The 26,104-nt window shown below is 34.3% G+C and overlaps 2 protein-coding genes across 8 annotated transcripts in view; one reads left to right on the forward strand and one right to left on the reverse strand.

The window, feature by feature from the left end:
• Nucleotides 1–2,863: 2,863 nt before the first annotated feature.
• LOC101896993 (phosphoribosyl pyrophosphate synthase-associated protein 2) overlaps nt 2,864–26,104 on the reverse strand; it is a 29,114-nt gene continuing 5,873 nt past the window's right edge. For 3 of the 5 annotated variants that reach the window (XM_011293993.3, XM_011293994.3, XM_005182918.4), the window contains exons 2-8: nt 11,904–12,140; nt 11,547–11,835; nt 11,311–11,477; nt 6,790–6,840; nt 6,393–6,501; nt 3,398–3,544; nt 2,864–3,331 (exon numbers count right to left, since the gene is read on the reverse strand). In XM_011293993.3, the coding sequence (XP_011292295.1) occupies nt 3,173–3,331; nt 3,398–3,544; nt 6,393–6,501; nt 6,790–6,840; nt 11,311–11,477; nt 11,547–11,835; nt 11,904–12,100 (1,119 nt within the window). In that variant the 5' untranslated portion in view covers nt 12,101–12,140 and the 3' untranslated portion in view covers nt 2,864–3,172. Of the gene's footprint in view, nt 3,332–3,397; nt 3,545–6,392; nt 6,502–6,789; nt 6,841–11,310; nt 11,478–11,546; nt 11,836–11,903; nt 12,141–13,858; nt 13,876–26,104 lie in introns of those variants that run through there. The other 2 variants (XM_059118766.1, XM_059118765.1) reach the window with 2 other exon arrangements.
• On the forward strand, nt 14,224–24,477 carry LOC131800431 (cytosolic carboxypeptidase 6-like). Of its 3 annotated transcripts, XM_059118762.1 has the most exons (6): nt 14,224–14,617; nt 14,685–14,754; nt 21,855–22,423; nt 22,481–22,852; nt 23,384–23,699; nt 23,754–24,477. In XM_059118762.1, exons 2-6 carry the CDS (start codon nt 14,742–14,744, stop codon nt 24,347–24,349), a joined length of 1,866 nt encoding a protein of 621 aa, XP_058974745.1. In that variant the 5' UTR covers nt 14,224–14,617; nt 14,685–14,741; the 3' UTR covers nt 24,350–24,477. The 3 variants fall into 3 exon arrangements, with proteins under 3 accessions (XP_058974745.1, XP_058974746.1, XP_019892101.1); XM_059118763.1 differs by lacking the exons at nt 14,224–14,617; nt 14,685–14,754 and adding an exon at nt 19,979–20,238; XM_020036542.2 differs by lacking the exons at nt 14,224–14,617; nt 14,685–14,754 and adding an exon at nt 20,300–20,810.

Genomic DNA, 26,104 nt, shown 5'->3' on the forward strand with positions numbered 1-26,104 from the left:
CAAGAAAATGGAATACTTCGGTCGACTATACCTGGCATCTGACTCACATATTAACATTTTCTAAAAATTATCACATGTGTCATGTAAAGTTAGGGAAGTTACCAACTTGTTACCAAGTTACCCCATATTTATATAGTATTTATTTAAGAACCCTCTCCATAGGGTCAACAGTTTGAATAATCATAACAGAAGTCAAAATATATTTAAATAATCGAACAATGGCTGAGCGTATTAGTCTGTCTAGAGAGCCGATTGATACTTATTAACTTGTTTTATCAGTAGTAGATGAAGTGAAACACTTAGGTTCACTATATCTGGAAACTCGCGCATATCTTTAACATTTCCCAAAAATTATCAGATATCTCATATAAAATGAGAGTCCAAATTTTATATTTCTGGAATGAATATTTCGATCAAAGGAATGGCAAACTTAAAATACTATCTATATTATGTATGGTGGAGCATTTAAAAATCGATTTTAGACCTTTTTATACGCAGTTTTGATTAGATTGTGGGTACTATAAAAAGATTTAAAAAACAAAATACCTTGATTGTTGCATATTATTAATCAACCAAAATTCCATGATTTCTTACCGAAAATAAAATATAAAACTCGGGTTTGGGACTTTTAAAAATGGCAAAACTCGACTTCGACTTTTAGACTTTAAAATGTCAAAAATCAATCAATTAGTTTGCTATATGAAATGCGTGGCATGGCTCACGTCTAACGTTCCAAACATAGCCACTGGATACGTTTGACATTTAAATATGGGGGGTTTACATTATTAAATGCCATTGACAAACTAAGTGCTACATAGCCTGATCTGCTTGAGAACGCTGCTTATATTGCGAACGAACCGAATACATACAGCGAGCATAACAAAGCTTTCATCTTTGTATTCACTCACTACGAATTACTATAGAATTGCTGATTTAAATCTTTATATTTAACAAATTTATTAAGATCAAAATTAATTGCGTTTTTGTTGCTACACCAGTCTTCAAATCAGGATTCAATAATAAGCAAAAACAATCCTTTTGTATAACTATTAATTTTATTTAACTGTTTGTTTTTTTACAAAATAATAAAATTTTAAAAAGATAAAGAAAAACAAGTAAGCAAAGGCTACACTCGAGCGGGGCCGACCGTTGAATACCCTACAACACTATAATAAATGATACAGTTTATATAGGCGAGATACTCGAAAGAATTCCACAAGATATTGTGCCAAATAATAAAGAAAACCATCAGGTTTCGTTCTCTAACTTTCGAATAATAGCAACTTTAACTAATTTGCTCATTTCCTATTTATTGGTAGATGTTGCACTTAAATGGTCTTCCTAGATCTGGAACCAATATTTCCCAAAGACCTATAATCTCTCAGAAGTGGCAAAAGATTAACATTTATTATTGGTTTTTGACTGAAACACATCTATATGAGATACAGCCATTTGACTATATTCTTCAACGAAATCAGCGTTAACTAAATAGTCAGAAGTGCGTCTATCCTGTATTTGTGAATTCTCCAAAAAGTCACTGGAATGGACATTTTCGTATTTTGTCTACAAAAGTTGGCAAACTATTTCCCACATTGAATATTTTTGGATGGCCATCCAAAACTGCTTGGCTTTTGCAATGTCCGGTAACCCCCATTCAAATGTGCGTGAGGATCGGGCGATAATTACGACCTGCTGACAATTTTGCAGTTTTTCGGTCCATTTCAACCCCTAAATATATTGCGATCATCTCCAAAAAGAGTAGGCTTCTATTCTGACCCTCATCTTATCCCCATGCAAAATTTCGTAAGGATCGGGCCATAAATGCGATCTGTATATGATATTCTGATGTCATAACTACTTAGTTTTGTTAGCTGTTGAAATATTACCAAATGTTTAATTCAAAATGAAAATATGCCAAAAATATGACAAAATTGAAAAAATATGAGAAAATTTTAGAAAATCAATATTTTCATCTTTAGAGAGATATTTTTATGCGATTTTTTTAGACGTTTTTTCTTTCCAGCCAAGAGGCCATTCTGAATTAATGAGAACTGTCGAAATCAGTTCAGCCGTTCTCGACATATGAGAGATTTTCCAAGCATATCTTCTTTGATAGACATATATATCGCACATATTTTGCTATATATCCGATTTGTTGGATGTTAACATCAATGTAAAGGTCAGAAGTAACCTTGTCATGGCTTTGGGATCTCGCCGGGATTTAAAATATTCGCGGTTTAATGAAAAATTTTGAATTTTTTCAACAATAAAGATATGGTCTATTTTACCCGCTAAATATTATACGATGACCACCCAAATTGGTAGGCTTCTTCCCCGTCCTAAACTCTAGCTATATGCGAAATTCCGCGTCGATTGGTCTATAATTGCGACCTGTATAGCTACTGCAAAATCCGACATTTTTTCAATATTTGGTCCATTTCAACCCCTAAATATTTGGCGATCATCTCAAAAAGAAATAGGGTTCTATTCTGGCCCAACCCCGACCTCCATTCCAAATTTCGTGAAGATCGGGCCATAATTGCGACCTGTAGAGTGATTACAAATTAACATGGACAGACGGACAGACGGACAGACGGACGGACGGACATACATAGCTAGATCGACTCAGCTCGGCGAGCTAGGATGATCCATATATACTTTCCTATATGGGAAACCAATATTTCGTGGTGTTACATAATTTTTGGCCCAATCAAACTTATAATACCCCCAACACATAGTGTTGTAGGGTATAAAAAAACTTGAAAGAAGTTATGAATATTTCAGAATATGCAAAAAATTGAAAACAATTTAAAATAAAAAAAAAACTTAACAAATCAAAAATTATGATTTTTTCTTCAATAAAAAAAATGCAAAAAACGTAATGTTTTAATAAGAAATTAATTCACATTGTGGGGGAAGCGGCAATAACTCTTTTTTTATTTTACTATAAACATTGTTACGTGTGTAAATATATAATAAAATGAAATTATATGTGTGTACATATAACGGAAAATGAAACGTTAGCCTGTCTTCCATTTTCTCAATCGTTTTTCTATTTTTATGGCAAACTTTTGCCAACATTTTAGAAAAAATCTTTACAGTAAACGCACGACATTTAATAAAAAAAAATAATGAAAAAAACGAATGCCTCTTTTTGTTTGCGTTTACATTTTTAATCTTCCAATGTAACATTGCGGAAGAGATAGGACATAGATTCCTTGTTATGTATACGACGAATTGCCTCAGCAATTAAAATGGAAATGTCAATTGTCTTGATTTTATGACATTGTAGTTTTTGTACCTCATGTGGAATGGTATTGGTAACAACGACCTGAAAATAAAACAGCAAAATATTAGAAAATTTTGTATTGATTTCTTATTAATTTTAATAGCTCACCTCATCAATAGCGGATTCCTCGATTAGACGTGGCGCATCTGAACTAAGCAGACCGTGTGTAGCCAATACATAAATTTTGCAGGCACCATTCTCTTTTAGCACATCGGCAGCTGCCACAAACGATTGGACGTCATCGATCAAGTCGTCCTTGAAAAATTATAATTGCAATATATTTTTTATTAATAGTTCTTCGATTTTTCTATGATTTGTTGTGAGTGTTATTTATGTAGACATAGGTGAATATGACTTGCAACCCAATAAAAGCTTTAGTTTATATCTAAATATATTAAGTATGAACAAGCATATTCGATCTGATATTTGAGTCGTTGAACCACCTCTATTGAAAATTGATTATTATTATTTTTAGGCAAGTGGATAATCGTTATAAAATGTTGCTTCTAATTGAAATTGTTAAAAAAATTAGATTTGTTATGAAATTTTGGCATGCAGGTACATTTTCAGCTTCATTCTGTGCCGATGTTGATCCAGCGAGTAGTCGTCGGAGTGCGCAACCCTTCAGCAATCTTCACAACTGCATTTATTGGGTTCGAAAAAGCCTCGTTTTTGGCATTCAGCTGCAATTGCATCCGAAGAAAGTTTAACGGAAAAAAATAATTTTATGAAAGTGTCACTGTCCCAAGCATGGTGAATGACGGGAACTGGGAACCCATAATTTTTTTAGGTTCAACATATTCATTAATCAGGGCAGATACGCTTAAATCGTCGTATTTTCTTATAGTAGGAAAGATAATCAGCAGAATCGTGAGATAGAAGATGATAATTTGACATTCTCGAATATTTTGGAATAGACGTGATTATTCTTCTATTCAATCTAAAATGAATCATGCAGGAAAGCTATTACTTCCACTCAGCTTGTTTGAAAGATTCGTAGAATGAACAAATAATAAAGCTGTAAGTTCGGCCGGGTCGAACTTTGAATACCCTTCACCATTTGGAACGAATTTGGCAATTCTCAAAAATAATACAATCCCTCAAAAATTCTGTTAAAATCTTAAAAATTCCGAATGTAGCTGCTATATTAGGGTCTATACGACGACATGGACCAGCATAGGTAACTTTTGTCATAAGCCATGACAATATTCAAATGCAAAACTTAAAAAAATCGGTAAATAATGTAGCTAAAATAATCAAAACACAAAATATCGGGAGGTACCGTTATATTGGGGCTATACGAACACGTGGACCTGCACAGACAATTTTCTGTCATAGAATGTAGTATCCATTACGAACTTCAAATACCACAATTTGAAACAATTGCGTTACATGATGTCTCTAAAATCATAAAAATACCAAATATCAGGAGGTACCGTTATATTGGGGCTATACGAAGACGTAGACCTGCACAGACAATTTTCTGTCATAGGCTGCAGTACTCATTACGAACTTCAAATACCAGATTTGAAACAATTCCGGTAAATAATGTCGCTAAGATCATTAAAATACCGAATATCGGGAGGTAACGTTATATGGTGCTATGCGAAGACGTGGACCTGCACAGACAATTTTCTGTCAAAGGCTGTAGCATCCATTACGATCATCAAATACCAATTCCAGTGAATAATGTTGCTAAAATCATCAAAATATGATATATCGGTAGGTACCGTTATATGGGGGCTACACGAAGACGTGGACCTGCACAGACAATTTTCTGTCAAAGGCTGTAGCATCCATTACGATCATCAAATACCAATTCCAGTGAATAATGTTGCTAAAATCATCAAAATATGATATATCGGTAGGTACCGTTATATGGGGGCTACACGAAGACGTGGACCTGCACAGACAATTTTCGGTATTAGGGTGTAGTATCCATTTCGAAATTCAATACCAAATTTGAAACAATTACGGTGAATAATGTCGCTAAAATCATTAAAATACCAAATATCGGGAGGTACCGTTATATGGGGGCATACCAAAACGTGGGTCCACATCATTTTCAATACCAAAAGTCCTGCAGACATAATACACATTTGAGTAAAATTTTATCAACCTACTTTAATTCGTTCGGAAGCTAGAGTGATTTCCACAGACGGACAGATGGATAGTTATGCTGATCAAGAATATATATACTTTGTGAGGTCTAAAATGTATATTTCTAGGTGTTACAGACGGAATGATATATTAATATACCCTCTATACTATGGTGGAGGGTATAAAAAGAGTTTGCTAAGTTGGGTGTAATCTTCGGAACTTTTCATGGCGCTGAGATCATAATATACCCGGAGATGATTGTTCTACAATGCCCTCGTACCCTATTCTCAGTGAAATATGTACACGGAGAATAAATTAATCCATAGACGTCGCCCATTAAAAAATATCTCCGGTAGGAGTAGAAAGAGAGATTCTAATGAAAAGGCCTGAATAATATTGACAATGACACGTTCGCGCAGAAGCAAGTGACCGAGTGACTACCACTCTCGTAGTTTATTGATATCCACTGAAGCAGAGGAGCAACGAATTCATCGACAAACCAGTGTCGTAATTAAGATCAGGATGATGCAGACTCAGCCAAAACTACAACCCTAACATTATTATAGAATTATCCTCTGCATTTTTTTGAACTTGTAGTTCAAAGCAAAATTCTTTTCCATTTTAAATGGAAATGGAATAGGTTGGAATCAAGCTCATCATAGTAGCTTAAACCACATTGTTATATTTTGATTTTTACGAGGAAATTTACTACATTGACGAACATTTTATAATCACTCTAAAAAATTGCATATATTTTTCAGACTATAAAGATAGGCGTCTTTAGGTATACCGGAAATCCTTAACGTATTGTCAAATTGAATGCATGGTTTACACACATTGTATGACCAGATCAGTCATTAAATCGTTTTATCTAAAAGATTTTTCATGGCATCTGATGTAAACAAGTCATATTCACTTAAATTGTTAAAACAATTACAGGATTAGTTTTAAACTTAATTATATTATGAATAATATGAGTATTTCCCAAACTCATTGTACTTACCACCATAATAGCTATGCGACCATTAACATCACCAACTAGATTCAATGGAGGTTTTACTTTTTGTGGATGTTCGGGTACACCAACCGACACAGAAATGGTACGAGCACGACTGAAGTGAATTTATTTGTATAAAACAGAACCCATTAGTTTTCAATATATTTCCAATTTAATGATTTCAAATAATTAAGAAAATAAAACCAAATGAATATCCTTAACACATTTGATAAAAATTGAATGTTAGTTGGGGTTTTCAAATGAGAGATTAATGGAATAATAAACAAAATGCATATAAAGAAATAATGAAATAATATATTTGTTATTATAGTATTCCAATACGTGAAAGAAGAAGAAGAAGGAGTTAACACAATTTTGCAAAATATGTTTTTTGTATACCAACCTAGGTGTTGCTGGTAAGCACATTTCAACTGTATCTGCTACATCATACGAACTGGAGTGATTTAGAATTTTGCAAAAATAAATTAAAACAAATCACCGCAATGAAATAGAAAACAAAATATTGCAATTCGTTTTTTTAACCTTAATTTTTTTTTTTAAATTCTCAATTTTTTACCAATTCTAGCACCAATAAGAATACAACATTTATCTTTTATAAAGAAAAAAATCAAAAAGCGACAACATTTTTTTAAATATTCTACATTACAAAATCAAAAATGATATACAAAAGCTTGTACAAACATGTAACAATACAGCAACGTATTTAATAAAATTTTGATTAAACAACAACTGTAACAATGATTTATGACTTTTGAAACATTCAAATGAACGGCACAAAATTGTTTTTGATTTGTATACATATTTCATATTTTGTTCACATCCTGTTTACCATTTGTACACACTGCAGGTGTTTAGAGGAAAACATCTCTCTTAATTTAACACCATATTTTTTACAAGTGCAATGCTGTCATTCAAAAACTGCATTTTATTTCAAATATCATGAGGTGACACAAATGTGTGAAATGTAAATTTGAATCATGATTGTAGATTTGTCTACGTAATTGAATTAAAGGAATAAAGGTGCATGACAAACTAGAACAACATGTTCAGTTCATTGCAATAATATTTTTCAAGTAGTTTTATTAAATACCCTATTTATGTAGTTTTAGTAAATATCTTAAATGGTATAGTTTAGACAAAACAATCTTATAATGTGTAGCCTTAAAATGACTATTAACAGTTTTACCGAAAAAAATCATTTTCTCATTTTTTTGCTAGCATAAATTATAATTGCAATTGAAATAATTCTAATAAAAAATGGGAATTTTAACCAAACAACATTAGACAATTTAAATTTTGAAAAATTATTAATTAGTTATTAACATATGCAGAGTATTTTAATTGTCCAGCAAAAAGACGAATGCCAAAAAGTAGTTGAATCATGAGTGCTTGTGATTTCGCGCTACATTTTAGTTAATAAAATTCACTCGCCGGAATGTTTCTGACTTTGTGTATGGGTGCTACAAACCAATACTTTCTTCAATATAGCATTTTTACAACATCAATACCATTATTCAAATTAGTATGGCATATTTTGCATCATTTATATCACTGTTTCTAAAAATAAAGTGGAATAACTACTTTATGTGGGACAACTTCAAACTAATTTTACTGGTCATTCTTGCATTTTATGCTAACAGAGATCACATTTTCATCAACATCCAACACATACATGGTGAGATAAAAAACTGCAAAACAGTCAAACGCCATAATTCTTACATTTTCTTTATTTAATTTTATTTAATGAAAGCAGAAAATGTCGGAAATAGCATCAAATTTTAGAATAAGTTTAGATTTGTTCGAATTGGTCATCTTTGGTACGAATTACGGCCTTCAAACGACCAATGAAACCGTGGAATTTGGCCCATTCCCGGCGAAGCGCTTGCTCCACTATTGACACTTTGGTATTTTTGGTGCCAACCTTGCTTTCCAAAATACTCCAGACACAATAGTCCAAGGGATTGGTATCCGGAGACTTTGGTGGCGATTGTGCGCTGGAAATGAAGCGAGGAACCTCATTTTGTAACCATTCTTGGGTGGCGCGTGATGAGTGAATGTCCAGGGTCTGCAGCCAAAATGTTTGCATGCCCAAGACTTCGCGATAATATTCGGCATTTATTCTGATGCCACGGTCGATTAATACGAGCGGAGAGCAACCATCTGCTGTTATGGCGGCCCACACCATCACCATGGCCGGCGCTTGAGTTCTAGTAGCCAATCGAAGGTGCACATTTTCAGCTGACCTCTTTGGCAAGTAAACACGATCCTTTTGTTTCTTTACAAACTGTTAGACAACGAATGTTTTCCCATCGGAGAATTCGGCAGTTCACCAATTTCGGCAAAGCGAAGAAACTTTTTAGCCCTTTTGACGAAAATGAAATAACATTCGTCTAGAATGTTAAGATTATTATACCCTACACCACAAGGTTGAGAGGGTCTTTGTGCATTTGTTTGTAAACAGGCAAAAGGAAATGAAATAGACCCATAGTTCCTTTTGATGGTCTGCATAGAATCACATTCTGAGCTGATGAAATCCAGATGAAATTTTGCACAAATCATTTCTTTGGCCCAAGGACGAACCCTATTGAAATTGGAGATAATCGGCCAAAATTTAGATATATCTCCCATATATATCTTCGTCCGATTTACCTTTTATTGTGCACCAAACGTGTAATATCAGCCCGAATAGTATGAAATTTTGCCCATACAACCAAATTAGGTCTGAAAATAAGTATGCCAAATTTGATCGAAATCGGTCCCATATATATTGTTCATCCGATTTCTTATTTTTGTCCTCCGCAGCCGTAATATGCACTCTGTAACAACAATATTTGGGGAAATATATCAAATGCAGCTCAGAAATACATTTGCTAGATTTTTATCGAGATCGTTTCAGATTTGGATATAGCTCCCCTATATAACTTCGTCCGATTTACCTTTTATTGTGTACCAAACGTCTAATATTCGCCAAAATGGACTGTAATTTGGCACATACGACCGAATTGAGTCTAGAAGCTAGTATGTCAAATTTGGTGAAAATCGGTTCTGATATAGCTATAACTCCCATATATATTGTTTATCCGATTTGTTGTATTTGTTACCCACAGCCGTAATATGCACTCCGTAACAACGATATTCAGGGAAATATATCAAATACAGCTCAGAAATATCTTTGCCAAATTTTATCGAGATCGGTTCAGATTTGGATATAGCTCCCATACATATCTCTATCCAAATTGGGCACCAAATGGGCAATACAAGTCCGATTTTAAAATTATAATTATAATAGGGTGTATGATTGAATTCTCCCATAAAAACTTTTAATTGTTATGCGGAGCTCTACTAAATTAGCAATGTGGTGTAGGGTATCATAAAGTCGGCCCCGGTTTATTGGTTTTTAATATTAAATTAATTTTTTAAAAGTAATTCCTCTTCACCAACGTATTTTCTGCTATCCAACTCGGTCATCCACCTGAAACCAAGTGTTTACGTTACACATTCTGTACCTGTTCAACCTTTAACCGTCTGCGATATCGTAATAATGCTTGAACTTCATCTACGTTACAAATCTCATTATTTTCTTTCATTATCTCTCTTATTACAAATCTTTTCTTTACTCATACGACTTTGAAAATACAAAAAAAAAAGTCTCAGAATAACTCAGAGAGAAGAAAATGATATTTATTTTATTAAAAGTCTTCAAATGAATTCAAAGCTGGTTTTCAAAATCAGTCTAAAATTTGCAACATTAACAATGTTTAGATCAAAATAAATCATGTTTTCAATATTATTCAAACTAATCTTGACTCATAGCATTGTTTTTATCTTACTGTAGAAGTTTTTGTACGAAATATAAAATCTTGCATGTAATTATGAAGATAAATATCCACTTTTTCAAAGAAGTTGTATCGACTACATCAGAAGGTGTAAACTGCAGAAAACGATAATCTAAATTTAACATCACAACGATTCAGCGATCTACTTTATTGTAACTTACATCGGCGTAAAGGTGAAGTATTAGGAATGGGGTATAACCATACCGTTTTTTTGCTGTCATACCTAACACCTATATCATATGTTAACCGAATACAAAACAAGCCAAATACAGATTTCCAAAAATTTGTTTGTTAATATTTTGTTCAACCAATGTTGAAGCACTTACATTTTCAACTTGAATGTAATCGTTATACAAAGTCTTAACAAGATGTACAAAACTAAAAAAAAAAAGGTTTTTCGAAAAAAATCTTTCGAAATTTACTAAAAATGAAACTTTTTTGTCCAATATAATCCGACCAATTAAATATTTAAAGGAAACACAAAACGCAGAACATGCTAAAAACGTTTATATGAATTCATAAATAACTAAACGTGCTTTTCACAAAAAAAAAAAATTGTCCAAAAAACAAAATCAAACACAATGAAAATGAAAATAAAAAACTCCCAGTTTTGAGAACGTTGTATAGAAGAACTTCGAAAGTTGAAATGTACTTTTATATTTAATGTGAAAAATCATGGTAAATCCAAAGGACAAGATGTTTAGTATGAATAGTTTCGGAAGACACAATAGATTAAAAGTAAAAAAATAGAAATATATGTATGCGAAGAACAGTGAAGAAATGAATAAGAGTAATATTGAAAAGCAAATTATAAAATTAAAGCCAATTTAATAACAAAAAATAATTTAATATAAAAAGTAAGCGTAGCATATGGTACGACATAAAACCAATGACATTGTGCAGTTTAGACAAGAAAGAAAACACACACTCATATATACTAAAAGAAGAGCCATGTGTGTGTTACTTTTGTCACATACAACTACATGAAATCTAAATCATTGCTATTAGCAGTATGGACGCCAACGAACATCTAGTTATACAAGAGACATGGAAAGTAATGGACTTACCTGTTGGGTGGTGGTGAATAACGACCATCAACTTGATCACTTTCAGCTTCTTTGTGTTCACCATGAATAACACCAATTCCCAAACGTAAACGTTCGGCATAGGAGGTGGCTTTCTTAGCTGAATTGGGATTACGGGCAACTATGACCGAATTGCGATAGTCTGGTATCTGATGAATAAAGGATATTTGAAAATTAATTATGGATTACATATCAATTAAAAAATAATTTTAGCTTACGCTCTCTTGAATGTATTGTAACAGAAATGGTGAAGCTCTTAAATTATCAACTGGTATATCAAAGAATCCTTGTATCTCTTTCTGATGCAAGTCCATTGTAATAATGTGTGTCAGCCCAGAAGTACACATCATTTTGGCCAGGAGCTTGGACACAATGCAGCCACGTTTCCTCATTTTGCACTGTTTGGAATAGGGCAAATATGGAATGACACCCACAATTGATCTGGCTGATGATGTCTTACAGGCATAGGCCATAATTAACAATTCCATAATATTGTTATTGGCGTCTCTATATAAAAGAAAATTTCAATATTAATTTAATTTTTATGAATAATTTTATTTAATTTTACAACTTACTTGGTTCCCGTTTGTATAATATAAATATCCTTGCCTCTCACAGAATCACCAATTTCTACCATTGTTTCACGATTTGTTTTGTGAAACACAGAACAGCCACCACTCTTCACACCCATACGTTCAGCCACCAAATTGGCCAAGTCTGGATGAGAATTGCCATGTATTATGACAATATCTGAAGCTGATGTGGAATCCATATCGCTGCGACAACGTTTCGGTGGTCGAACACTTCCCAATCTAAGGAATAAAAAAAAACATTTAGAAATTACGATATTTCCATCTTAGAGAAAATTGGGTAAGGAACAAGAAAATACATATAAAACAGCGTTAAGTTTTGGGTAAATTAACAAAAAAAAAAAAAACCTAAAAAATAAGCGAAACACAATTGTGCGGTCACAAAATGCTATGCCATTTCAAAGCAGAGATTTCAAATGATATACACTAGTAATAATTGTCAGAAATATCAGTTTATTTTCAAGTGGTCTATAGCGAAAATGTCTTTATGAAATTGGACGGTTAAACCACGCAATACGTAATTCTGATGTCATGCTACGACTAACGTCAACAAACCGAAAATGAAAGTTGATTGTTTTATGTGCAGAAGCATTAAAACATGTTCCAAAAATCGTTGACTGAATATCCTACACAGGTCTGTAACTTCGAAAATAATAGTTCCCTTATAGCGAACGGTCTCAAGATAAAGACCTGTCTATCTGTAAGACACAACTCAACAAGCATTCCTCTTGACAGTAGAACACTTTGCCAGATGGGGTCGCCGCCTAACTAACAAGGCCACAAGCTCTACAAAAGATACTACTCCAGGCGAAGAAAACTTCCTCATATACGGTTTCGAAATTTGATTCCATTGAACCAAAAAAATATTTTGAACACGCTTCATTCAAGGTAGAATAATTAAATAAATCGAATCTACAGTAGAAAAAAAAATTAAAGGAAAACTTACGACATTCTTCTACGTGGTACACGAAATAACCATCAAGGTCACTTCATTCAATTAATGCTCACAACACCACTTTCACTGGATGCAAACGCCAGAGGAGGCATATATTGAACCTTAAGGTCCAAAAACAGGGTTTACAATTGAATTTCGATTGTCAACAAATATAGGCCAAACCACGTGATTGGAAGTTATATATCTAGAACAAACAAATTCTGAAGAAAAAAAATCGAAGAAATGCTATGCCACAAATTTCAAACAAATCAGCGTTATTTTCCCGCAGATATTCATCAACATAGGTGCACTATGTGATATAGCCCTCATGTAGCAATACCTTATGATGATATACAACAAAATGTATGTTGTTATTTCAATCTTGCAATATAGATTTTTCATCCATTGTTGTACCATTTTAGATTCTAAGGCTAAGTTTCAATACATTTAATAATGACGAATTTGTATTTAATGGATAACATTTAAGTAATCATAAACAATGTGCACACACAATGGATAACATCTAAGTAACACAAACAATATGCACACACTTCCTTCCAAACATTTATAAAACAAATTCTTAATTACAAAAAAAAATATATGAAAACTAATGACATATAGCCTTCGTGAACCAGAAAAAGGAAACAACATTGCATTTTTTTGAATCCCTCAACAACAACTCACTTCATTCACAAATATTAAACAACAATTTATGTGCTGGTATGAAGCAGGAGCAAACACACAATATCTAACCCAATGAACTATATTTTAATACATGTGAGCCCCCGAACTTTTATTCCAGAAAATACGATTCCTTGCCACAAATTTCTGACAATGAACAATGTTTAACGTTATTCGTAGTGGGGAAGGTATACCAATACAACTCTATTCCTGAATATGGATGGCAATTAAAAAAATTAACACGATATTTATACTCAGGCAATGTGCAAGCAGGTAGTATTGTCTGTTTAACAGGAATGATATGGAAGTTAAACAAACTACTGACGTAAAAGATGGAAAACTTTATCGCACATGCGAAATTTTTGAATAATAATCGTCATAAAACTTATGATACACAAAACAAACTAAAAGTAACAACCGCGTTACGATAGATACAAGCCGTGCAGAAACTTCAATAGAGCAGCTCAAGCAAACAGTAACTAAACTTCGCGACCATTGTTCACTTTAGTCCAACTCGCAAGCATTGAACCTGCAGTTGTAATTTATTCTACACCGAGAAAAACAGAAAGAAAAAATAACGTATTGTATTGGAATTTATTGATGAAACAATGTAAACAAATTTACAAAATGTGGATAGAATCGAGAGAGAAAAAGAAATGTTAAAGGAAATTCCAAGATACCACTACTGCAACAAAGGTGAAAGGAAACGTCAAAACGACCAGCAGTCGTCAAGAAAGTGTTGTTAAAAGTGAAACTTATCATCATCATCATCATCATCAAACAAAATAGAAAATTTATTTCCAACATCAAAGCAAATACAACAAATAACAAAAGATTTTACCTTGGAGATTATTGCAAGACGTTTTTTAAGTACACGCCTAAAAATATGCAATAGTGTTTCTATTGCTGACGCCTTCTTTGGAAATATTTCACACATATCACAAAAACGTGGTAAATTGAAAACAAAACCCCAGAGGATATCAACGAAAGTGAAATATTTTTGCACGCAAGTAAAAAGTTCAAGTGGATTTCTTAAAGGGTCATTGTACGATGAGGAGGAGCATGGAACACCTTAAACCATAATGTATACATTTATTACTTACTGCATTTCTAATATAGGATTTAACAAAAGGTTTTTTTATTTCCATTAGGAAAAATATGTGACGTTTTTATAGCAAAAGTAATAAGTGGGAACAGCCAGAAAGAAAATGGGCGATTCAGGTAAGAGACATATTATATAAAGTATTAACCCTTACAACGCATCAATTTCATCGCCATTATTATTAGTACGCAGGCAATGTAAAAAAGTACTTCCATGTATTAACCTCATCTAAATCGACTAATTTATACGTATGGACACATGTTTCAATTGGAAAACATTTGCACAGAGGGTACTATACTAGTTCCAGATTTACAGTCATATATCAGTGACCACAGACTAACCCCTACCTAGACCCAAGAATACAGTTCTTTTAACTTGTTTGTAGGTTTGTTTTTGATACCCGCCACCATAGTATGAAGGGTATATTAAGTTTGTCATTTCGTTTGTAACACATCGAAATATACATTTTAGATCCCAAAAAGTATATATTTTCTAGATCAGCATAAAATATTATGTCGATTTAGCGATGTCCGTCCGTCTGTGGAAATCACTTTAGCTTCCGAACGAAATGAAGTAGGTTGATAAAATTTTACTCAAATGTATATTATGTTTGCAGGACTTTTGGTATTGGGCAATGTAGGTCCACGTATTCGTATAGCCCCCACATAACGGTACCTCCCGATTTTCGGTATTTTGATGAGCTTAGCGACATTATTCATCAGATTTTTTTTTTCAAATTTGGTATTTGAGGGTTTTTATACCCTACAACACTATGTGTTGGGGGTATTATAAGTTTGATTGGGCCAAAAATTATGTAACACCACGAAATATTGATTTCCCACATAGGAAAGTAGATATGGATCTTCCTATCTCGCCGAGCTGAGTCGATCTAGCTATGTATGTCCGTCCGTCCGTCTGTCCGTCTGTCCATGTTAATTTGTAATCACGCTACAGGTCGCAATTATGGTCCGATCTTCACGAAATTTAAAATGGAGGTGGGGCTAGGGTCAGAATAGAACCCTATTTTTTTGGTGATGATCGCATAATATTTAGGGGTTGAAATGGACCAAAAACTGAAAAAATTCCTGATTTTGCACTTGCTCTACAGGCCGCAATTATAGACCAATCGACGCGGAATTTCGCATGTAGCTAGAGTTTAGGGCTGGCAAGAAGTCTACCTATTTGGGTGGTCATCGGATAATATTTAGCGGGTAAAATAGACCATATCTTTTTTGTTGAAAAAATTCAAAATTTTTCATTAAACCGCGAATATTTTAAATCCCGGCAAAATCACAAAGCCATGACAAGGTTACTCCTGATCTTTACATTGATGTTAACATCCAACAAAACGGATATATAGCAAAATATGTGCGATATATATGTCTATCAAAGAAGATATGCTTGAAAGATCTCATATATGTCGAGAACGGCTGAACTGATTTCGGCAGTTCTCATTAATTTAGAAAGGCCTCTTGGCAGGAAAGAAAAAACGTCTAAAAAAATCGCATAAAAATATCTCTCTAAAGATGAAAATATTGATTTTGTAAAATTTTCTCATATTTTTTCAATTTTGTGATATTTTTGGCATATTTTCATTTTGAATTAAACATTTGGTAATATTTCTACAGCTAACAAAACTAAGTAGTTAGAATATCAGGATATCATATACAGATCGCATTTATGACCCAATCCTTACGAAATTTTGCATGGAGATAAGATGAGGGTCAGAATAAAAGCCTATTCTTTTTGGAGATGATCGCCATATATTAAGGGGTTGAAATGGACCAAAAAACTGCAAAATTGTCAGCAGGTCGTAATTATGGGGGTTACCGGACATTGCAAAAGCCAAGCAGTTTTGGATGGCCATCCAAAAATATTCAATGTGTGAAGGAGATTGCCAACTTTTATAGACAAAATACGAAAATGTCCATTCCAGTGACTTTTTGGAGAATTCACAAATACAGGAAAGACGCACTTCTGACTATTTCGTTAACGCTGATTTCGTTGAAGAATATAGTCAAATGTCTGTATCTCATATAGATGCGTTTCAGTCAAAAACCAATAATAAATGTTAATCTTTTGCCACTTCTGAGAGATTATAGGTCTTTGGGAAATATTGGTTCCAGATCTAGGAAGACCATTTAAGTGCAACATCTACCAATAAATTGCAAATGAACAAATTAGTTAAAGTTGCTATTATTCGAAAATTAGAGAACGAAACCTGATGGTTTTCTTTTATTATTTGTCACAATATCTTGTGGAATTCTTTCGAGTATCTCGCCTATATAAACTGTATCGTTTATTATAGTGTTGTAGGGTATTCAACGGTCGGCCCCGCTCGACTGTAGCCTTTGCTTACTTGTTAAAGTTCGGCCCGGTCAAACTTATAGCTTTTTTACTTGTTTTCTCCTTATTTGTTCACTTTAAGCGGTTTTAAGTTGGCATGCTCTTATTTCGTATGACATGCCCTTGGAAAAATAATGACTTTGTTGGTCGATTTGTAAGTTTATAGCTGCAAAAAATGAATACGAAACCCATTATTTGTTAATAGGAAGTTATTGTTAAGTTCACTCTTCGCAAAATATAGTCAAGGTATTTTCCCTACATAACCATACTTTCGGATTTTTGATATTCGATATATTGCTACTAAATCAGTTATACATTGATATTATGGGTTCTTTCGAGGAAGATAGATTACTTTCCATAAAAATTCAATATAAGTACAACCCCTCACCCACAAAATAGAACTAGCTTTAGGGATTTTGAGGATGGTCAATAAGGTAATAAATTATATAACGTACCGGCCAAATACAATTTGTTTTTGCTAGTTATTAATTTGGAGTTGTAATAATCTACTTCATATCCCAATTTTTCAAATTGATTCCCTCTGTAGTTTAATCATCTAATATATTCATTATATCTTATCATTCACAACACGTTTTTACAGCTACATCACAGTAAAAGTCACGTGATGTTGAAATGATCGCAGCATTGCACAGCAAAATTTTTCGTTTTTGATGTGAATATTGTGCTCTACAAATTTCACAGCACTTTTGGTATATTTCCCTTGCGCGCAGCTACATGGTTATCGGCAGTTGCTTCACTCAGAGACCTTTGGTCCATTGTATTCATCCAAGGAAGAATAGATTCACGGCCGAGTTAAAATTACGTGGTGTAGAGTCGGTCATAGCAAAGATAAGCAACAACATTGGTTTTTGCATATTATGACCGTGATACAGCTTGTGCTCTTGAAACAAAACACTACCAGCAGCATAGCGACTGCGAACTTTATAGAAATAAAAGTTCATCAATCAATCCTGAAGTTATTCAAGCGAGAACCTCGTTTATAAGATACTAGCTGGCCCCGGTCCGCGTTCCCGGCCCGTACTCTTAGTCTTTAATGCATATTTTTTGAAGCAAAAAAATATATCACAGATCTGGCTATTAGTCACAATTTATATAATAAGTATTGACTCCATAGTAATTTCTAAATAGAAATAAATATTCATGTCAAAACTGATTAATAGGTGTTCATCTACCGTCGGTTTTAGATATTTTGATCTTATTTTTAAGCCATATGTCTTAGTTTGAGTGTTAAAAACATGTATGATATAGAACATCTATAATAGCCCCATGTGAAAACTCAGCTCAATTTTCGGTGTTGTAACGATCTTAGCAATATTTTCCATTCAAATGAACTGTAATTTGGAATTTGTATTTCCATCGTTCGCTGCCGTGTTTCTTTCTAATATTCGTAATTTTTTTCATGTTTCTGCCACAATTTCTGAATGAGTCGCAGGTTGACATCCTATCCTATTCATTTTTTCATGAGAATTTTCAAGAGAAAAATTATTCGTGAAAGAATTTAAGAGTGATTGTGTGATTTTATTTATATTTGGCTGGAAAATCACAAGTGACTATCGTTAGAGCACTCCAGCATTTAAATGTGAATAAATCTTTTGTGTCTCGTACCATCGCTCGTTACCGTGATACTGGTAGCGTAGCCCGACGTCAAGGAAGTGGACGGAAGAAAACAGCAACATCACCAGAAATGGTTCGAAAAGTAAAGAAGCAACTTGATCGAAACCAGCGTCACAGGGGCCGAAAAATGGCTCGTGAGCTTAACATATTGCAATATTCCATTCGGCAAGTGTTGAAAAATTAGCTCGGGTTTAAGCTATTGAAATTCCAAAAAAAGAACTTACACCACATCAGGAAGAAAGTAGACTCAAAAGAGCTAAAAAGTTGCTTCGCTTGGCCGAAATTGGTGAACTGCCGAATTTGGTTTTCTCCGATGAGATAATATTCGTTGTCCAGCAGTTTGTAAACAAACAAAACGATTGTGTTTACTTGAGAAAGAGGTCAGCTGAAAATGTGCACCTTCGGTTGGCGACCAAAACTCAAGCGCCGACCATGGCCATAACAGCCGATAATCGCGAAAATATTCTGGAGGGTGTATTAAAGCCTTGGACACGAAAACATTTTGGCCACAGACCTTAGACATTCCAAAAGGACTCAGCACGCGTCACCCAAAAATGGTTACAAAATTATGTTCCTCGCTTCATTTTCAGCGCACAATGGCCAAATCTTCGGATACAAATCCATTGGACTATTGTGTATGGTACTAAAAAATTTTAAAAATTATAAAATTTAAAAGAAAATGTAAAAATTATGGCGTTTGGCTTTGTTGCATTTTTTTTATCTCACCCTGTATATATATAGATTGAAACCCTGACAAACTAGGAAATGTTGGATACCTTTGTAGTTATTTAAAAATTTCGGGGAATCCTGTCCAGATGGCATCGGACACTTCATAATAGATAGATTGGGTAGTAAATTAAAGACTGTAAACGAATCTAAATGAAAAGTCTTTCAAATATCTAAATTACGCATTTAGCAAAGATACGCCATTTCGTATAAACAAGGCCCTAATCTAGAGTAAAAAAGAACTCTAAACCTTTTTTAAAAAAGTATCTATCAAGCTATCTAGTCCTTACAATGTCAGTCACTTAATTGAAAACAAATCAGATGGACTTTCTTTGTGATCTGTTCATAGGCCATGATGAATCACTTCCAAAAAAATCCAATTTCACATGAGAAATATTTATCGAATTAAGGTGTGTTTTAGGAGGGAGGGCCGAAAAGTTTACGATAGGGGTCAAATATGTCACATAATGGCGGACATAATCATGGACTTGTAATTTTTTTCTAAATTCCATTATAGACTGCCTCGGAGGAGAGACGCAATAAACCTTCTGACACAATTTTTCCAAAATTATATATAATTCACAATTCCATTCATTCCATATCACTACCCACATAGCTTTTCATTAGGTTAATGAACAACACCATTTAACCTTAAAGCTCAACACGTATTACAACAAAAAAGTGTGCGGTGGTGTCATGACACGACACTTGAAACGAAATGCACAGCAATTAAAATGCAAATCCTGGCGGTATTCAAAACTAACAACGCCACCAGCTATTAGAGCCGTGAGATAAATGGCGGCACGCATTCATAGAAAACCGTACGTGTCAAAAGAAAAAGTAATAGTTTTGCCAATGGCAAACAGGGAGTGAATGGGAGAACCATGACACCCATGGTAAGTACATTATCAAATCCTGATAGGTGCTAAGCTCAAGAAATAAAATCGGTACTGTGGTGGGTGAGGTAAGTGTCTTAGGTTATATAGAAAGTAGCTTACATAGAAAGGTTATAGCGAGGGGTTTATTCTTCTTCTTCGTCTTTTATTCTCTAAGGATAATAGGAGTTCACAGAATATGTGTACACGTGTATGTAGGTCATAATATTGAGAATACCATTTGTGAATGTGTGTATATTTTTGTTAAGAGATATCACATAGCCCATAAGTGTTCTTCATTTTATGGTCGGGCCGGAAATTTGAAAACGAAAAAAAAATGATTTCCCATATCCTCGCAACAATTTAATTACAATTCAATAAAGTAAAAAGAAAAATGAATTGGATTTAGAGCCTGAATACCTTTGCGGCAATGCTAAGTGAATTTAGATTCGCAGTACCTTTGGAATAGACCACAAGTGTTGTGGTGGAAAGTAAACCAAAAATAAAAATTACTGTTTGAAGAAAAATAATAATGTTGGGTGTTGCAAAGGATCCGTTGGAGCATACTAGCATGTATGAACGAATGGAAGAGGGTAAATATTTGGTGAATTTTCGAATCAAGTGTTGTCAATTGCAGAAATTGGATAGATTAAATCCACAAATAACACGAAATACTAAATTATTGCTGATTTGAGTGGAAATTGGGGACGAAACCTTAAAAGGGATTGAAAGTTGTGAGGATTTGTTACATGAGGTCTATTCTAAAAATCAAACCCAAATGTCAATTAATAGATGATTTGGTAAAAAATTAAGATCGAATTCATCAAGAATCCGAAACTTAAGCGGAAATGTTATGCAAGAGTTTCCCGGAATGTCGTTCGTTTGGGGCAAGAAATTCAGATAATCAGTAGGCACAGATTTATTGTGATAGACGAACTAGAAATCGACCTAGAATTTTACGTTCATTATGATACTTTATATTATGTGGTTGGTTCGATGAGTTACATGCATGATAAAAGTAATATAACCTCCATATGGTAAAGGTTATACAAATTGGAAAATTTTAGTACTAAAATAGTTACAGATAATTCCATGGAGACTGGATGGAGACTGAAAATATGTCTAAAAGCGGTGCTTTTTTTAGGTTTACTGTCATATAACTAAATATATTAAAACTTTTGGACAAACCGACTGATATTTTCAAACTTTGTATTAGTTTTAAACATCTCTATGGACTTCCTATTGAAAGGTTTCTACCCATAATTTCAACAAACTCACACACAGATTACTGTGTAGATGTTTCTTCGTCTTTTGATGTTTTTTGGCAAAGGCAAGAAATCTGTGTGATTCTCATTCACTTGAGAATGCTCGATACTTTTAGAGCTGAAAAAAAAACAAGTGAACATTCCCTTCGCCGGGATGAAATCATGATATTGTCAGTTTCCTTTTGAAAAACCTGGCTCTCTTTAATTGAAAGTAATATGAAGTTAAGTCAATGGGGAATACTCTATACTTAAGCAATCAATCTCAGCAATTTTTACTTGAGAAGATGTGTTTTGTATTCTGATCTATACCCGAAGACAATAACTAATTGGTATTTTTAATTTGAATTTCAATCTAACGTTTATTATTTACAGATAGCGAAGGTAGTGATGGAGAGGGTGGCATGGGTAATGTTTCTCGCGTCATTATCCGGCCACCCGGTGTAAGTGGCAAAGCGAAACGTGGACAAATTTGCTTCGATGCTGCATTCGAGACGGGTAATTTGGGTAAAGCGAACTTGATAGGAGATTTCGAATATGATTTATTCTTACGACCTGATACATGTAATCCCCGCTATCGATTTTGGTTTAATTTCACTGTGGACAATGTGAAACAAGATCAAAAAGTGATCTTCAATTTGGTGAATATAAGTAAATCACGAAACTTGTTCAACTCGGGTCTAACACCGCTAGTGAAATCATCTTCGCGTCCTAAATGGCAACGTTTGCCAAAGAAACATGTCTTCTATTATCGTTCACCGCATCATCAGAATCACTACGTGCTGAGTTTTGTGTTTTGTTTTGACAAAGAAGATGATGTCTATCAGTTTGCCTTGGCTCCGCCATACAGCTATTCACGTTTACAATCGTACCTGAACGTTATTGAGAATCGTCAAAATCAGGCTGAAAAGAAATTCACCAAGAGTGTGCTAACTAAGTCACTGGTAGGTTGAGATTTGAAATGAAATAAAAAAAATGTGAATATTTTTTGCAAATTTCAGCAAAACCGCAATGTCGATCTAATAACAATTGACCACGTTACTGGCAAACTGAAAACGAATCGCATTGATCGCAGCTTTATCCGTGTCATTGTTATTTTGTGCCGTTCCCATGCTAATGCCAGTCCAGCATCCTTTATGTGCCAAGGTTTTTTGGAATTCTTGTTAAGTAGCCATAATATAGCGAAAATATTACGTGAAAATTTCGTATTTAAAATTGTGCCAATGGTCAATCCGGATGGTGTGTTTTTGGGCAATAATCGTTGCAATCTCATTGGCCAGGATATGAATCGTGTGTGGCAGGTTGCTACTGAATTTTCACATCCGGAAATATATGCCATCAAAAATATGCTAAGAGAAATTGATAATTCGGATGTAAGTATAAAATTACTTTATTTCTTTATTTAAAATAAATAAAATATTGGACATTTAAATGAGAATCACTTCGGTGATACTAAAGATCTTTGGAAAAGGATTTTGAGTGGGATTGGATGGGATTGGATGGTTCCAATGGGAACCAATCAATGGTATTTAACCAGGAACAATGACCTTTTACCATGCGAATAATATATTATTAAATAGGTCATTGATCTCTGATCTATATCCTTTGGTCAATGATATCGATGTCATGAATGTCATGCCAATCGACCAGATGTAAATAACAATTGACAATTACTAGAAGAAGACAAGCTGGTGTAATCCTAAGGATTAAGGTCAACAATGGCAAAATGCTGTCATACACCGCGATCATCAAGATCGCAGGTTATACCAAGATTTTTGTTAGAAACTTTTTTTGATTCTCTCCGACATTAAAATAATTATGATATTCTTCTCTGATAAAGATATAAACAATACATTTTCATTTTTCTCACGCCCTCTCCCTTTCTTCTGTTTTTCTCATTATAGTCGTATCAAATAGATTTCGTCGTTGATTTACATGCTCACACAAGTCTTCATGGTTGTTTTATTTACGGCAATACCTACGAGGATGTCTATCGCTATGAAAGGCATTTGGTGTTTCCTCGCCTGTTTGCAGGAAATGCACCCGATTATGCTGCGAACAATATGATATTCAATGCTGATGAAAAGAAATCTGGTTGTGCTCGACGTTTCTGTTGCGAACGTTTAAGTGATACGGTTAATGCCTATACATTGGAAATATCAATGGGGGGTCATTATCTAAAGGATGGTAAAACTGTGGCGGCCTACACTGAAGAAGGATGTAAGTAAAGAGGGAAGTCAATAATATACACCTAATGTGTGTTTTTGTTTTCAGACTATCGGTGCGGCCGCAATTTAGCTAGAACATTTTTACAATACTATCGTTTCATAAATGTACTGCCAGTTCCGCTACCCACAGAGGTTCGTCAAAAGAAACGTCGCCCCAGAACTCATCAATCGAGATCACGTTCAAAAACACGTTACGAAGTTAAACCACGACCGAAAACAACACGTTGCTACGCACCAATATCTTATACAAATCTTTCGATTTGTTATGATTCGGGTGGTTCATCAGATGAAGGCGGATTTTCCCCAACAAGAACTGTGGCCCCTGGCAGTAGTCATTTTAGCGGTTACCGAAATTATCGTCGGGTTGCCAGTTCAACAACAATACCCTCCACATCCAGTCAACAACATCAACAAACGCACGATCAATTTGCTCTGCTGCGTATTAAATCGGGACGCTTCGATTTGGCTCATGATCCACTGTTGCATGACTATTGTGGCAAAACTAAGAGTCAATCGCCAGAGAAACAGACACGATTTGAGGTGCCAGTTAATGTGCCACCAAAACCATATTTGTCGATAATCGATTTGAACCAATTAACCAGGGGAAGTTTGAAAATGAAATCAGCAAGTTTTGAGGATTAAACGTTTGAAGGATGATTTTAAAGCGATTGTATTTCTATTCTAAATTTACTTTAATGCTAATTAATGCTTTACAATGTACAAATATATATAATATAATGTGAAATAAAAGCTTTCAGCCACATTAACTTTAAAAATCAGAGAATGTATGCATTCAACCATACATATGAATAGTAGTAACAAAAAGTATCTGTAATTTTAAACGCCGTTTCGCTCGGTATAAATGAAAATTGGCGATCATTTGCTTTAATCTCTATTTTAAAACAAGATCCGCTACGTGAACAGAGTAGCTCTAAAAAGTCTTCTGACAGTAGAATGATTTTCTAGTACAAAAAAATCCTCAATAGAAATCCGGTGTCTGTATATGTCCTTCTCGTGTGTTTTTTTAACAGTAATATAAATACCACCTGAATCTGAATTTGGCCTTGATACGCAAGGTTTTAAAATGGATCTTCTCTGATAAAGATATAAACAATACATTTTCATTTTTCTCACGCCCTCTCCCTTTCTTCTGTTTTTCTCATTATAGTCGTATCAAATAGATTTCGTCGTTGATTTACATGCTCACACAAGTCTTCATGGTTGTTTTATTTACGGCAATACCTACGAGGATGTCTATCGCTATGAAAGGCATTTGGTGTTTCCTCGCCTGTTTGCAGGAAATGCACCCGATTATGCTGCGAACAATATGATATTCAATGCTGATGAAAAGAAATCTGGTTGTGCTCGACGTTTCTGTTGCGAACGTTTAAGTGATACGGTTAATGCCTATACATTGGAAATATCAATGGGGGGTCATTATCTAAAGGATGGTAAAACTGTGGCGGCCTACACTGAAGAAGGATGTAAGTAAAGAGGGAAGTCAATAATATACACCTAATGTGTGTTTTTGTTTTCAGACTATCGGTGCGGCCGCAATTTAGCTAGAACATTTTTACAATACTATCGTTTCATAAATGTACTGCCAGTTCCGCTACCCACAGAGGTTCGTCAAAAGAAACGTCGCCCCAGAACTCATCAATCGAGATCACGTTCAAAAACACGTTACGAAGTTAAACCACGACCGAAAACAACACGTTGCTACGCACCAATATCTTATACAAATCTTTCGATTTGTTATGATTCGGGTGGTTCATCAGATGAAGGCGGATTTTCCCCAACAAGAACTGTGGCCCCTGGCAGTAGTCATTTTAGCGGTTACCGAAATTATCGTCGGGTTGCCAGTTCAACAACAATACCCTCCACATCCAGTCAACAACATCAACAAACGCACGATCAATTTGCTCTGCTGCGTATTAAATCGGGACGCTTCGATTTGGCTCATGATCCACTGTTGCATGACTATTGTGGCAAAACTAAGAGTCAATCGCCAGAGAAACAGACACGATTTGAGGTGCCAGTTAATGTGCCACCAAAACCATATTTGTCGATAATCGATTTGAACCAATTAACCAGGGGAAGTTTGAAAATGAAATCAGCAAGTTTTGAGGATTAAACGTTTGAAGGATGATTTTAAAGCGATTGTATTTCTATTCTAAATTTACTTTAATGCTAATTAATGCTTTACAATGTACAAATATATATAATATAATGTGAAATAAAAGCTTTCAGCCACATTAACTTTAAAAATCAGAGAATGTATGCATTCAACCATACATATGAATAGTAGTAACAAAAAGTATCTGTAATTTTAAACGCCGTTTCGCTCGGTATAAATGAAAATTGGCGATCATTTGCTTTAATCTCTATTTTAAAACA

The sequence above is a fragment of the Musca domestica genome, unplaced genomic scaffold (assembly GCF_030504385.1).
Source record: "Musca domestica strain aabys unplaced genomic scaffold, Musca_domestica.polishedcontigs.V.1.1 130, whole genome shotgun sequence".
NCBI classification, from domain to species: domain Eukaryota; kingdom Metazoa; phylum Arthropoda; class Insecta; order Diptera; family Muscidae; genus Musca; species Musca domestica.